The following is a 13,904-nucleotide window of genomic DNA, read 5'->3' as shown; positions in this document are numbered from 1 at the left end:
TTAGGGCTAGTATTTCAAGTTTTTCACGTAGCTGTCTTAGGTTAACCCACACTGAACTGAAAGGCTCTCGTACACTAAAATCAAACCTCTACAAAGACACACAATCACTCCGCAATAGCAGGGCCTCTATTGGAGGAGCTGCCAGGGTGGGATGTTGGAACTCATTGAGAACTTGAGAGCTAGGGCCCTTCTTGCAGGGAAACTGGATAAGCACAGAGAACGATTCCACGTGCTGTCTGAGGACAGCTCTTGGCCACATGCTCTAGGGGCCGTGGGAGATAAGGAAGGAGCAAGTAGCATAAGTCGGTTCAAAGTACTCACATGAAGTCAGACTGGACTTTATGGGACCCACTGGCCATAGACTTGAACTCGACACCTTCAAGGTCAATATCCTGAGGTAAGCACCATTCTACCATGTTTCCTGTAGGAACAGGGGGATCAAATGAGCAGGAACAAGAATTATTCAGAGAGAAGAGCACACATCACTTCTCAGAACTGTGTGGCTTGATCAGACTGAGCAGAACTGATAAGGAGCTGCTCACGGGCTCATCTCCTCCATCTCCTGGTGAACTACAGCAAAGAACCAGGAGGGGGCAGTAGAGGGAACCTCAACCCCATGCTTCAAATTCAGCATCCTCTGAATGACTGTGCCTCTCTATTCAGGACTTCCTCTCTGGCTTCACCTAAGTATAGGGGTTTTATTTGTTTGCTTGTTTTTTTAACCTTAGGCTCCCATTTCTTCATCCTATATGCTTACCTTAATCTCTTGAGAGATTGTTTTTATTCTTATTATCTACGTCTGACAAAAACAAACAAACAAACAAACAAACAAACATCCTCATCCTCCTCGCTGACCTCTGTGGGTTTACTCACTCCTCTCTCTCTCTCTCTCTCTCTCTCTCTCTCTCTCTCTCTCTCTCTCTCTCTCGGCTTCCCTGGTAGGATGCAATTCTGGATCTTCTCCTACTTCTCCGAGCAGAGCAGTGTACCCATCCCCCACACCTCCTCACCTTCCCCCAGGTGTGGTCCTTCTTCAAGGATCAACTATCAGTTCTCAGCCACTCATAAGTGACTTGCCACTTCTACTAAGCTAGGTGTTGGCAGCTTGAGGAAGGACAAGACGTGATCCCTGACCACAGAGAGATGAGGGCCTAAGTAACAAGGCGACAGAGAAAAAGAGCAGCAGTTATAGCTCAGTGGGATGACTGCTCTGACAGGAGGTGGGAGGTTTTAGAATCCAGCATCAAGAAGCATCCTCCAGACAGAGGGAAAGAGAACCCTGCAAGGCAAGCTAAGGAGGAGAGGCTATCGTAGAATAGTCTGTTCTGTTTTGTGCATATTCAAAATTTTCCAAAGTGAAAGAATACGTAACCTGTAAGACTTCATTTTGGAAGAAACTCACCAGCACTCCAAATCCTAGTTTCCGAGACATTAAAAACAGCATCAACTATCTTAGCCACCACCGCTTTCAGATAATGGTTCGGGGCATCAGAGAACACATAGTCCAGTCTCCTGTCACCACAGACAGCACAGAGGATCACCCAGTCCCACCCTCAACAACCCATGGCACTTTCAAATAATCTGTTTTGGAGAAAAGGATCACAATTTTATCCAGCTAATGAAGTCACTGAAAGAAAAAGCATGAAAAGAAGTTTTAAAAATTCCATAAAACAGAAAAGGCTAAAAAGGTGTTCTGTTGGTTAGGGTTAAGGTATGAAGACATGTTCACACACACTTAGGTTGAGAGTAAAGGTGAGTTCCCCCCTCTGCATCAAGTCCCCCCTATTGCTGCAATCTCCCCCTTATTATGCATGTGCAACCATCTAAGATCCAAGGGACCTAACCCAGGGGCCTGTGCATACTAGGCACAGCTGAGCTCCCTCCCTAGGCTCCACCCCACTATTGGTTCACCTAACTCCAGCCCATGGCCTATTCAGGTCAATGCCTTCGAAAGGCAGCCCAGGCACTTACCAGATGGCAAGTACAACTGTTTACAGAAACGTCAGTTGCTATGGTTTTAAATGAGCACTAACCTAAACGGCCACCAATAGTTAAGTACATAAGTGCTACACCAAATTGATAGCGGTGACATACGGACACATCGCGGACCATACACAAATAATGAGCAGAAGACACTGCTATTTCAAAAAGGCCAAGCAGCTTTAGGGCTGTGGTTACTCTAAGAGGATGAGCATGGCGTTGGGGGTCTCGCAGGAAGGAGTCCGACGGCCTGTAATGTTCTCTCTGCCTCCCTTCCTTTGCTTCTTCCTACAGGAGCACTGGATGTGTTACAGAATTCATACTTAATGCCAGGCTTCAGTACGAAGTTTGGGTAAGTTAGGTTTCCTCAAGCCTGACCGACAGGATTCCCACACACTCCTGTTGCTTCGCTGCAAAGTAAGGAACCTTCGGGGATTCCAAGGCTAATGGGAACGCGGCTTCTCAAAGAAATATAAAGTATGGTAAGCTGGGCATGGTGGCGCACGCCTTTAATCCCAGCACTCGGGAGGCAGAGGCAGGCGGATCGATATAAGTTCGAGGCCAGCCTGGTTTACAAAGTGAGCCCAGGACAACAAAGGCTACACAGAGAAACCCTGTCTTAAAAAACAACAACAAAACAAAAAAAAAAAAGAAAGAAAAAGAAAAAAGAAAAAGAAAAGACAAGAAAAAAGAAAGAAGAAAGAAAGAAAAGAAAAAAAGAAATATAAAGTGTGGTATGAAACACTTTTTTATGGAGAGGCTATCGTTTAATTTAAAAAAAAATACAAAATTTGAAAATGAAATTTCAAGTATAGGCCTTTGAAAGACATCAGATAGGCGAGGGGCCTGAGGCTAGGTTCACAAGCTTCATGACAAATCTGCCTTTTACACTGGCTGTGGGTCTTACCACCTGGGTGAATTTCCTTTCACTTTAAAAAAAATTATGTATAATTCACAAATAATATTATGTACTGTTTTCTATATTTTAACATTAATATGAATGATATTCTTCATGATATGTTTATGCAACCCACTTTTCCCATCAACATTTTAGTCAGAAATATATCCTTTTGGATATACTTTAGATATTCTAGTTTTTAAATTTTTTTAAAATTAATTAAACAAGGGGAGGCCATCCTCTTGTCTGCTGTGCCCTTTACTTTCAGGTGGAGGGGAGGCCTTCTGGGTTGGGAGCCTCAGAAGCAGGTTCATGGCGGATCACGGACGGGGCAGAACACCACGCTGGGCAGCGTTTGCTTTCTGCTGAGACACTCCCGAGGAAACAGACGCAGCTCCTGTTACTCTCGCCCCAACCTATCATGCCTCAGAGGCCTGGTTCCCCAGGGCCCTAAGACTCTGAAGGGCAGCTCGATTTTTTTTTTCTCACATGCCAACACAGCTCAGTGCCTAGGACGAGAGAGAAAGGGCAAGACAACCAAACCAAACCAAACAATACAGCTTTATTAGGAACAAGCAGGTCTTTAAACAGCTAATTGATGAATCAGTGGTAATTATCACAGGAATGGTAATGGCACTGTGGCTGTACAGGAAAACTGCCTTACTCTGAGGGAGTTCATTATTAATTATTTTTAGAGTGAGATTTAAACACCACTGTACCTTAGTTTCAAATAGTTTGGGGTAAGGGGCGGGATGTATATCCAAGCCCATATAAAATCAATGCCATTTACAATGTCTGCTCAACGTGGGCCGACGCAACTGATCAGGGAGCAATCTGAGCACAAAGGATTATATAGTTTCTATTACAGAGTCAATGAAATTCCAATTAACAAATAATGACAAATTCATTCTACAGTTGGGCAGACGAGACGGCTCGGCGCGTAAAGGTGCTGGACCAGAATTTCTAAAGCTGTGAACGAAACCCAGTCTTCCCTCAGCTGCCTGTGTCAGGTATTTCACTACTGTGATAAAAGTAACCATTAACTTGGGGACGTGATTACAGAGAATGTCACCTTAGGTGTTACATCATTTCAACTATGAGAAACACCAGAGAGATGCACAACCCTGCTCACTCAAGTACGCATGCATTAGACCCCCCAGACCCCCATACAAGATAAACCTCTGTGGAGATGCCCTCATCAAAGCTCGGAACTGACTCAAGCTGTGGAGAAACATACGATGTCCATGCCTCACCCTCTGGCTGGTGTCTGGAGCCGCTGCTACCTCGCTAGTGTTACAACTTTCCATCAGATCTCAGGCAGCCCTCGGCCTAGATCACCACTATTCACCGGCTCAAACTGCCAACTCTCAGCTCCTTAGGCGAACTGCAGGTTTCTCAAGGAGGACTCCACCTGTATTTAGGACGTATGTGTTTCTTATCCACCTCTTACACTGAAGTGTCCTACTGTTCCTGCTGAGCTCTTCCCTGCTACCTGCCCCCTCTTCGGTGTGTTGCTGACATTTTCGAGGGTTGTGCCCACCTCTCACTTTTCTCATGAAATTGATTTGCACTGCGTGATATTTCCTAGCAGACGTTTCTGGAACATATTATCGCATGTTATAGTGGAACTGACTGTATAAGGATGAAGCCAATATGACAAAATGTCAACAGATGGAGATGCTACATGAAGGGATAAAGCAAGCTCTCTCTCTCCCGTTCTTTCACTACCTGCCCGCCCCTCGCCCACCCCCCGCCCACCCCCACCCCCCACAGGTCTAACCTGCATGTATTTCAGAAATACATGAAATGGTAGAAATTCATATGCCTATATGTATGTATGTGTATATATGTGTGTATGTGTGTATATGTATATAAAGTATATATGTGTGTATATATATACATATATATGTGTGTGTGCGCGCGTGCGTGTGTGTTTATATATCATAAAGGACTTTGCAAAACCACTAGTAACTGAGAAAAAGAACCATACTAATGTGAGACAGGGAACTATTATGATTTGAGGTCCTCTTTTTCTAAAAGTATTCTTAAGTAGGGGCAACTTCTATATGGAATTTATAGAAGTTTAAAGAAAAAAAAATGATTTTACAAAAATGGAAAAGCTTAAGGGAAAATATTTAAATGCCTGAAAAACTTTACAGAGAGTAATCCCTACCTATCCCCAGGCTCAGAACTCATACTTTGCTTTCAATTTTGCCAAACACCCTCACTCTATTAACAAAAACGTAGTCTGGCAGCCTGGAAGGATTAATAAGAAGAGAACTTATTTAAAAAACAAAAAAACCCCATCACTGGCACATGCTACTCCTTTCTAACTTGGTTTCCTTCCATCTCTGTATCTTCCCAGGTCTTGGGCCACATTTGGGGCCATCACAGGGACCTGCAGGTCTAGCCTGGCCCTTCCTGTAAGGGTAGCTTAGGAGGAGGCTAGCACACGGTGGCCTGAGGAACAGATGTGGTGATCTGAATATGTACACTCAGCTATTCTGGTCATTCAGTAAATACTGGTAGAGCCTAGCCTGGCAGGCAGCACAGTGCCCAGTGTGGAGCTCACGCAAAGGTAAATAGACTCCTATTCAAGGGAACCCGGACTAACAAATAACTGGGCTGGCAGCCTGTGTGCCTACGGGAAGCTAATAGGGCTATGGATGGACACAACACTGGTCTGAACCCAGCCATACGATTGCTCCTAAGGTCACACTCCTACGGTGTGTGAGCACCTCTCAAGTGGTGTTTTAGAAACTCCTGAGGGAGACCAGACGTAACCCGTCCCAGGCTAGGGATCTAGTGTGATAGTACAGTACTTGCTTGGCCTGTGTGAAGCCCTGGGTTCAAGTCCTGGTGCCCTAGAAATGAACAAAGCTTGTGAGACAGGCTGCCCCATCCATATAGGGCTGCCTCTGCCTCCCAAATCTTCCCCTTAAATGTGAAGTAACCTTACCCCCTGAGGACTGGATCTGTCACAGCCCACACAGCACAGTCCGCATCCTCTCTTAAGCTGGCTTGCAAGCTGAAAGGCTCATCTCAAAATATTTGAAGTAGAGAAAAATAACAATCTTGACCCCAATCTCTTAAGAGGTTAGAAAGTGGACTCCTCTCTCTATTGGGCGGCTCCAGCCAGGCACCGCCTCATGAGACTTCCTGGAACCGCCTCGTGAGGCTTCCTGGACTGGGTATGGATGGAGTGGCATCCTCTTAGAGCTCCCTTAGGCCTAAGGGCAAGTAAGGCTGTATACTCCATGCCCTGAGACGCCTTTACTGATTTTTTCATCTCTTCCCTGAGCTACCTCCCATTTGTGCTGTAGCTTCAGCTAGGAGGTAAAAGGGAATTCTGTCTCAGAGATTCAGGTGCAAGCCAGGTTTACTGGCTCATACCTGTAATCCCAGCACTGAAGAGGCCAAGGAAGGAGTCTGAGGCCAGCCTGGGCTATATAGTGAGTTCCAGGCCAACTTGGGTTAGAGCGAGAGATCAAAATAACAAAAAAGGGAGGAAAAGGCAAGAAGGAGGAACACTGTTGGTCCCAACAGCACACATTACTTGAATATGATCCTTTTTTTTTTAACAAGCCACTAAATCTTATCGATAGAAGATAAGTTGTCCAGCCCCTGCCCAGCCCGTATCAATTGACTCTGGGTCTTGAGTATTGTGATGTAATCTTTCTTCATCACCCTAGAGGAGAACACAACTAAAACAAGAGGCAGAGACAGAATGGACAGCTCTGAATTAGAGAGAAGCTCATCCTCGCAATTTCAAGGCAGTCATATGTCAGCCGCGGCTGAACCCCAGTGCACCTATTTTACACAGGGGGAGGAGGAGAAGGGGGAGGAGGGGGAAGAAGAAGGGGGAGGAGGGGAAGGGGAGGAGGGGGAAGAGGGGAAGGAGGAGACAAGACAACCACCTCCTCCTCCTGGTTCAAAAGCCACTCATACTGACTATGGTGTACTTCACAGCTCTAGGTGTCTGATTTTCCCTTGTGTAGACTTTTGTGGGGGGTAGGGGGGGTGGGGGGGTGTCCCAGGCACAGTCCTTGAATCCCAGAGTACAGTTCCTGAGACCCCAGTCGGCACACAACTTTGATAGGCACTGAGACCGCCATCCTTACTTTTCTCTCTGTAGATTTTTTTTTTAAGAGAAGAAACTAAATTCCTAACAGATGGCCACATACTTTTAGCCTGAAAACCACAAAGCAGGTGAATCACCAGCAGCCCGGAAAGAGTCTGCCAATGTGGCATTAATCAATAACCACAATCGTATTGTACTCCACCGCTGACAGGTGAAGGCAAACAGAGAGAGCCTCCACTGAGACTTCCCTGCTGCCTATGGGAACTGGCTTTCCCTTCCCCTCCCTGTGGGCCGGCCATTCGCCTGTCCATTCCCAGAGTCTCCATTTGCTCTTCACCTTCAAGCTCCTCCCATTTCTGAAAGGCGTCAGATGAGCTGGGCAGCCCTCCAAGTTATGCCTTGGACGCCAGAGCTAGCCCTAATCTCACCGTGCCTCTCCACCTGCTCTGGCTTGTACCAGTCCATGACTGGACTAGGAATCTACAAAGTGTAAAATGAGAACAAGTATATGAGGCTTTTGTTTTTTGGGGTTTTGTTTTGTTTTGTTTTTTGAGATAGGTCGTTACGCATCCCAGCCTAGCTTTGAATGCGCTAGGATTGTCATGCACTGCCAACACCTGGCTGTGTGTACGTGATTGCAAATGTTCCCATCTGACAGATGCATCATTCAGATGGGTCAAGAGGTGTTTACATAATGTGGGCAAGGGCTAGAGGCAGAGAGAGAACAGGTGACTCGTTAGCAATCAGGAAGACAGCATTGTGAAAACCCAACCAGAAAAAGAAAGAAACTCACACCAGGTGACATCCTGCAACTACCTCTCTCCCCGCTTCTGAACAACCCCAAGGCAAACACGCAAACACACACACACACACACACACACACACACACACACACACACAGCGCATGGGGGACATACTCCCAAATGCCCACAAAATAACAACAGTGTAAAGTGACTCTCATAAAGAAATGGCCTAAAGTAGGCAGATTCACAGCATACCAGCAGGAACTAAGGGGCTAAAACTTCATTAGCCTCTATTGCCCTGGGGGGGGACAGTTCCTACCACCAGTGGGGGATACCTCATGTATGATGATACTTTTTTCCTAACCAAGTAGAGAAAAGGAAATTTTACTAGAAAGCCTAAGAACAGATTTAAAATCAGGCTGTAAAGCACAGAATTGAACACAGCCGGGAGAGAGGCGGCAGGGGGGGGGGGGAGGGGGCGCATTCTGGCTGCCAACCTCTTCTACCCAGCATGCCAACTTAGCATCTGGGACTGGTTTCAATAGCAGCTTTGTAGCCCAGATGGCCAGCACCACCACCCTACAGCTAGTTCTTGGCTCCAGACAAATAATCTGTGTGTGCGTGCAGCCTCTAACCTTGAACCTGCAGCCCTTGATCTTTGTGCCACTCGTCAGTAAAACAACCGTAAGCTTCAAGCAATGAGCCAGGAGTCCAGAGAAAAGAATCACATCTCTTTTTTTCTCTGCTTTTTCCAACAGATGCTTATGTTTAGAAGTGTGAACGAATTACTCTTACTTCCTGTCCTAAAGCACGAACACACGCTCTAGCAGGGATGCACTCCCCTGTCTGACTCGTGTGGCGTTTAATCTTCACTCTCAACGTCATTAGATTTCCAGCCCCGGGTGCATCTTTCAGGGTATTTCTGCGAAGGTTTGACTGAGGAGGAAAGCCCCATTTAGAATGCGGGCAGCAGCTTCCCATGAGCTGGGGTCCTGGACTGAATAAAGACGGAGAAAGCAAGCTGGGTGTGCCAGCCAGCATTCAGCTCTGTCTGCTTCCTGTTCAAACCACATCACTTACCACTCCACACTCTCATCACACCACGCCTTTTCTGTCTCGATGGACTGTGTCTCCTCCAACCACAAGCCAAGCCCTTCCTGCCTTAAGTTGCTTTCATCGGGTGTTTCATCACAGAAACTTACAGAGGTAACTACCTCACCCCCTTACATCCCCCCTGGACAGACAAGCCACAGCTGGGGATGCTCTCCTCCCGTTCCTTCGTCCCACACCCATGTGTGTGTGTGTGCGTGTCATTTGTACATAAGATAAATGTAACGTATATTGGGTGGGAGGGTACATGAAATCCTTTGCCTGGGCAGTGACTGGGTTGGTTAGCTCCTAAAAATGAAAACTGAGGACAGAAGCAGGAAAGACACTGGGAAGTGATAAGACAACAGAGCAGAGGAGAAACTGAAACAAAGTCCTCACACCTCAGAAACTCATGTGACATGCTCTGATTTGGGCCAGCCAGCGGCGTTACCTACCTGACTACTTCTGGTAATGCAGGCTGAGGCACTGCCCGAGTGGCCCAGTGTTCACTAGGAACACATGGCAGACAGGACTCAGGAGAGTAGACAAGACCTGAGACGAAAATGAGGAGACACAATACTAGTCACGGTGATGGCTCCAGCTTACGGGACAACGGTGGCCCTGGAGCACCTCTCTAAACTGGCCCTTCCTCTACCACCGTCTACATGGGCACTGCGGTGCTCTCTCCTTTGTCCTGGTGCTGAGGTTTGCGACTTCACTCATTCCTCAGGTACTCTCAGAGATGTGCTACACAACTTTCTTTTACACAAGCCGTACCAGCATATTTCACAGGCTGAGAGGAGCCATAGAGAATAAGACTGGCAAGATTAGAGGAAAAGCGATGGGCAGGAAACAGCTGCTTTCTCGACCCAAACTTAACCCATTTAATAATGGTCAGCCGAGTGCACACATCTTCTTCTCCCCAGACTCCTAGGGGAACGGGAGGCAGTGTGAGGGGCAATGGTTCAGGCAGCGGAGGGTGCCAGAAAGACACCTGACTTAGCTGGATAGTTAATTACAAAAATACATAACCATTCTTGGCGCCTTTTCTCATGGACAAACTAGATATTAACAATCAGTAAATTACAGAGTAGTTAGAATTAAATAAAACAGGATTAGAGTTAAAAGGCCCGTACAAACGTCACAGCTCCGACTTTCCACATTAAACTTAGTCTGGAAACCATCTCACAGAAAGCCACAGACACCAGCTGTGAACGGAAAGACATGGGAGACGCTAGAGGTCTTTGGGGCTTTTTATGAATTGGTCACTATTACTTGCCAACCTATGCACACCAGTAGCTGATCAATGGCAGTGAGCCATCACTGATCAATTTTATCAACTCTGCCTGTGATTATTTGAAGTTTTCTTTTCCCCTCCTTTCCCTAGACCATCACTAGAGAGCTACCATTATGCAGTCAGAAAGCCATTAATGTCTCCTTTCCGGTTTCTCACACTTTGAGTAACTTTTAAGCTTGTCTCCATTTACCTGTTCATGAAGGAGGAAATACAGTTAGCTATAAGTAACTTTTTAAAAAATTACATTAAGGGTTCCTTTGGTTGTTTTGTATTTTAACAGTATTTTTTTTCAAACCATATGTGTCTAGGCATCCCGGTTATGAGTCAAGCAGTACGTGTGAACACTAATAAAAAAAAGGACAGAGGGGTCTATACTGTTTCCGGAAACGCAGCTTCCTTTGGTCTGAATGTTCTGGTTGTGATGTAAATTTAATTCTACATAGAAGGTCAAAGTCAAAAAAGTTTGAAAGTCAACGGGATGAGGCAGCAAGGAGACAGGATTTAATGGGGCTTGAGGTCTTCCCACAAGCGCCCCTCCTCCACCCCCCCCCCCCAGCTGGTGGTAAGAAAGCGTCATGCCTGTTGGTTGGGTCAGAATCCCCGAGCACCCGAGCACCCGAGCACCCGAGCACCCGTAAGCCACCAGCTTCATTACAGCTGAATCCCTTTTCGCATAATCCTAATCTTTCTTCCTCCTATCCCATCCATACCCACAGGTTTGGAAGACTGGTTGGTAACTTCCAAAATGAAACCACATCCTTCCCTCACAAACACCAACTCCTCACTTTAGCAACTCCATGGAGAAAGATAAGAGAAAGCATCTGGGTGGTGTTCTTCCTCAACTAGGAAGCAGAACAGCAGCTGGGGGATTTCGACGCCCCAGGAAGGACCACTGGAGCCCACAGCTTTTTGTTCACTTTTATCCTCCCTCGAAACAGCCCACTGTTGCAACAACACACAACCCCGCAGTGGGTGGTGAGGGTAAAGACGGTGCGACATAACCAGTGAGTCTTCCCAGAAAGGCAGCCGGCCAGAGAAAGCGTCTCCAGCTCCAATCCCTAATGCTCTCACGTTAATTCCTCAAAATAAAGCCTTCGGAGAAAGTGAACTTGGAGGCTGGGAAAGTTAAAGCGCCAGGAGCAACCAGGAGCCAGGGCGGACGCAGAGCAGGGTCGTTCTGGACCTGCCTGGGAGGCGACATACGCGGGGGATAAGGAGTTTGGGGGGTGGGGGTTGTCCCTCCTTTCAGTGTCTAAGAGAACCTTCGAGCAGAGCAGAAAAGAAAGAAAACAAAAGCCAATGAGCCGGTGGCCACAAATCTCCCGCACTGAAGCGGAGCAAATAGGAGAGCGACTCTAGTCGTGGGAGCGCAGCAGAGAGCGGCGGCGGGACGGAGCAGGGGGCGGAACAAAGCCCCAGAGATTCTTTGGGGAGACGTAGCGTCCCTGTGCCCCGGGACCCCTCGGGCGGGGAGGGATGCAGGTGTGTGGGTGCGAGTGCGCGCGCAGCGAGTCCCTCCCCCGCGACCCCCGAAACCCTGCAGGTTGCCTGCCCCCGCCCCACCCCCATCCCTCTATCCCTAAGCCGCTCTCACCGGAGCGGGGATCGAAGGTGACCACGAATACGGCCACCACCTGGTCCTCCTCCACGTCGCCCAGTTCCAGGCGCCCGGGCTGCAGCAGCACTTCGGGGGGAGCTGGTTCCTCGGGTTCCCGCCTTCGGGGGCCTTCCACGGCCACCCGGCCGCCCCCGCTGCCACCCCGAGCCCATCCTCCCGCCTGCAGCGCGGGGTCCTGCGGCACAGAGACCGCGGGGCCCTCGGCCCAGCGCAGCAGCGGCGCCGCGTCTCCCTGCTCCACCATGGCGAGGCGAGGCGGAGCCGAGGCGCGAGGGGCGGGGCGGGCTGCGGGAACTCCCCTCGGGGCCTGCCGGTCCAGCCGCTCTCGGCGGCGCAGCGGCTCTCTGGGTGCCCGCTGGGCTCGGCCACACCTGCCTTTGCCTGACACCAGCGGGCTTGAGATAGCCCGGGAGCGCTGGAAAGCGGCCCGCATAGGTTCGGAGCCCTAAGGCCTGGTCCAGGCTTCAGCACTGCATTTCTCCCTGTGGGTTGCTCTTGACCCAGAGTGCGCGGTGCAGGACGCGTGTCCCTTAGTCTGTCCACCTGCGCGTGGGTTGTAAGCGCCTTCCCACCTAAGATACCACTGTGAATTTTTGAACGTCACCATTACTCTTAAGGACCAAGGCACATATATTACATAATCCTGAGAGCTCGACGAAAACTGCCTCCAAGTCAGAAAGTGAAGCTGAAGGCTTCCCAAGCACTTCAAATATACACATAAATCAAGACGGAAAGGACTGTGGGGTTGCCATTTGGCATTTTACTCTATTTATATAACAGGCCGATTGTGATGGTAATCTGGTAATCGGGAATGTATTTCCTTGTGTATATGCAATTTGAAGGAATTAAGTTGGGGGGGGAGGTTATGGCGTTTGTTCTACACTAAAAACGGCAGGGGAAAAGGCAGAGGAGTGGGAGGGCAGCCCTTAAGCCTGTGGCTTTGGAAAGTAAGGACTGTGAACTCCCTTTGTATATTACAAATAAATTTTTTGAACGTCTCAACTCTGTGGAGGAGGGGCGACGATCTGGTAACTAACTCAGAAGTAAGTGTAAAGAAATAGCCATTAAAATCAGGAGAAGAAGTAAGATGAGACAATTATTTATATACACAACTCATCCCATGTTTCAGGAAGGCCCAGTGTCTGAGAAGGCCTTGGGGGTTTCTGTATTACCTATTACTCCGGGGGCCTTTGTGAAGCTCAAGGTCTTCTTGCCAGAGATGCAAAGATATTATGCCTTGATCTTGTTCCCAAGAGAAGCATCAATGACTGACTGCCCACAGCTGCTGCTAGCTCCAACTATGTGACTCATGACTTAACAATAAAACATTTTACCAAAAAGAGTGGGGATTGCTGTCATCATCATCAATTAGCTCAACCTGACCCCCATCCCCTAAAGACATGTTAAGTGACTATCTCCCTTGATTAATGGAGTAATTACTGAAATGGGAGTCTGGGGATGTACGATCCAAGCCAGGACCAGGGCACAGTCTAGTTTAAAATCAAGGGCACCCCAGGTCGAGTTTTGCACAAATTCTCAAGGCCCACTCCAGAGCCCGCTCCTTCAGAAACTGAGCCACAGCCAAAGCTTCTGACGTTGAGGCATACAAGATTTTATTGTCAGGTACAAAATGGGAGTTGGTAGATAATCCTTAACCACTTTCCACAGTCATCAGTTTTGGGGCAAATATATTCTTTCTTTCCTTTCTTTTTAAAAATTGTTTTGCTTGTGTTTGTTTGTTTGTTTGTTTTTTCCGAGACAGGATTTCTCTGTGTAGTCCTGGCTGTCATGGAACGAACTCTGTGTAGATCAGGATGGCCTTGAACTCAGAGATACCCTACATCTGCCTCCCAAGTGCTGGGATTAAAGGCCTGTGCCACGACTGCCCAGCTGTTATTTCTCTTTCTTACTTGAGAACGATTCTTTCCTGCTCTCACAGCAATGCCTACCTCTCCCAGTACCCCAACTTTAAAGTCCTAGGTCTACGTATATGCCTATAAGTCAACTCGTAATTTCCATACCAATCAGTTCTCTGTATGCTCCGAAGGGCAGTCTCCATAGTAACAGCTGTGTTCTGTCTTCAGTATGTTCTGGTCTAGTTCACCAACCATGCGGTCCAAGTATACTCCTAGTGCTTTGCATAATATTGCTCAGCAGCTATCTGTCATCTCAGGACGTGCAAGCAGAGGCTTACACTC

General features: G+C 47.8%; 1 protein-coding gene across 1 annotated transcript in view; it reads right to left on the bottom strand.

The window, feature by feature from the left end:
• Nucleotides 1-11,988, bottom strand: part of DENND11 (DENN domain containing 11) — a 29,812-nt gene extending 17,824 nt beyond the window's left edge. The window contains exons 1-2 of the mRNA XM_084785817.1: nt 11,683-11,988; nt 322-421 (exon numbers count right to left, since the gene is read on the bottom strand). Coding sequence (XP_084641943.1) covers nt 322-421; nt 11,683-11,950 — 368 coding nt within the window. The 5' untranslated portion in view covers nt 11,951-11,988. The remainder of the gene's footprint in view (nt 1-321; nt 422-11,682) is intronic.
• Between the last annotated feature and the right edge of the window lie 1,916 nt (nt 11,989-13,904).

The sequence above is a fragment of the Acomys minous genome (assembly GCF_964271855.1).
Source record: "Acomys minous genome assembly, chromosome: 6".
In the NCBI taxonomy this organism is placed as follows: domain Eukaryota; kingdom Metazoa; phylum Chordata; class Mammalia; order Rodentia; family Muridae; genus Acomys; species Acomys minous.
Note: the sequence above shows the minus strand (reverse complement) of the source record. Positions and strands in the feature narration are given on the sequence as shown.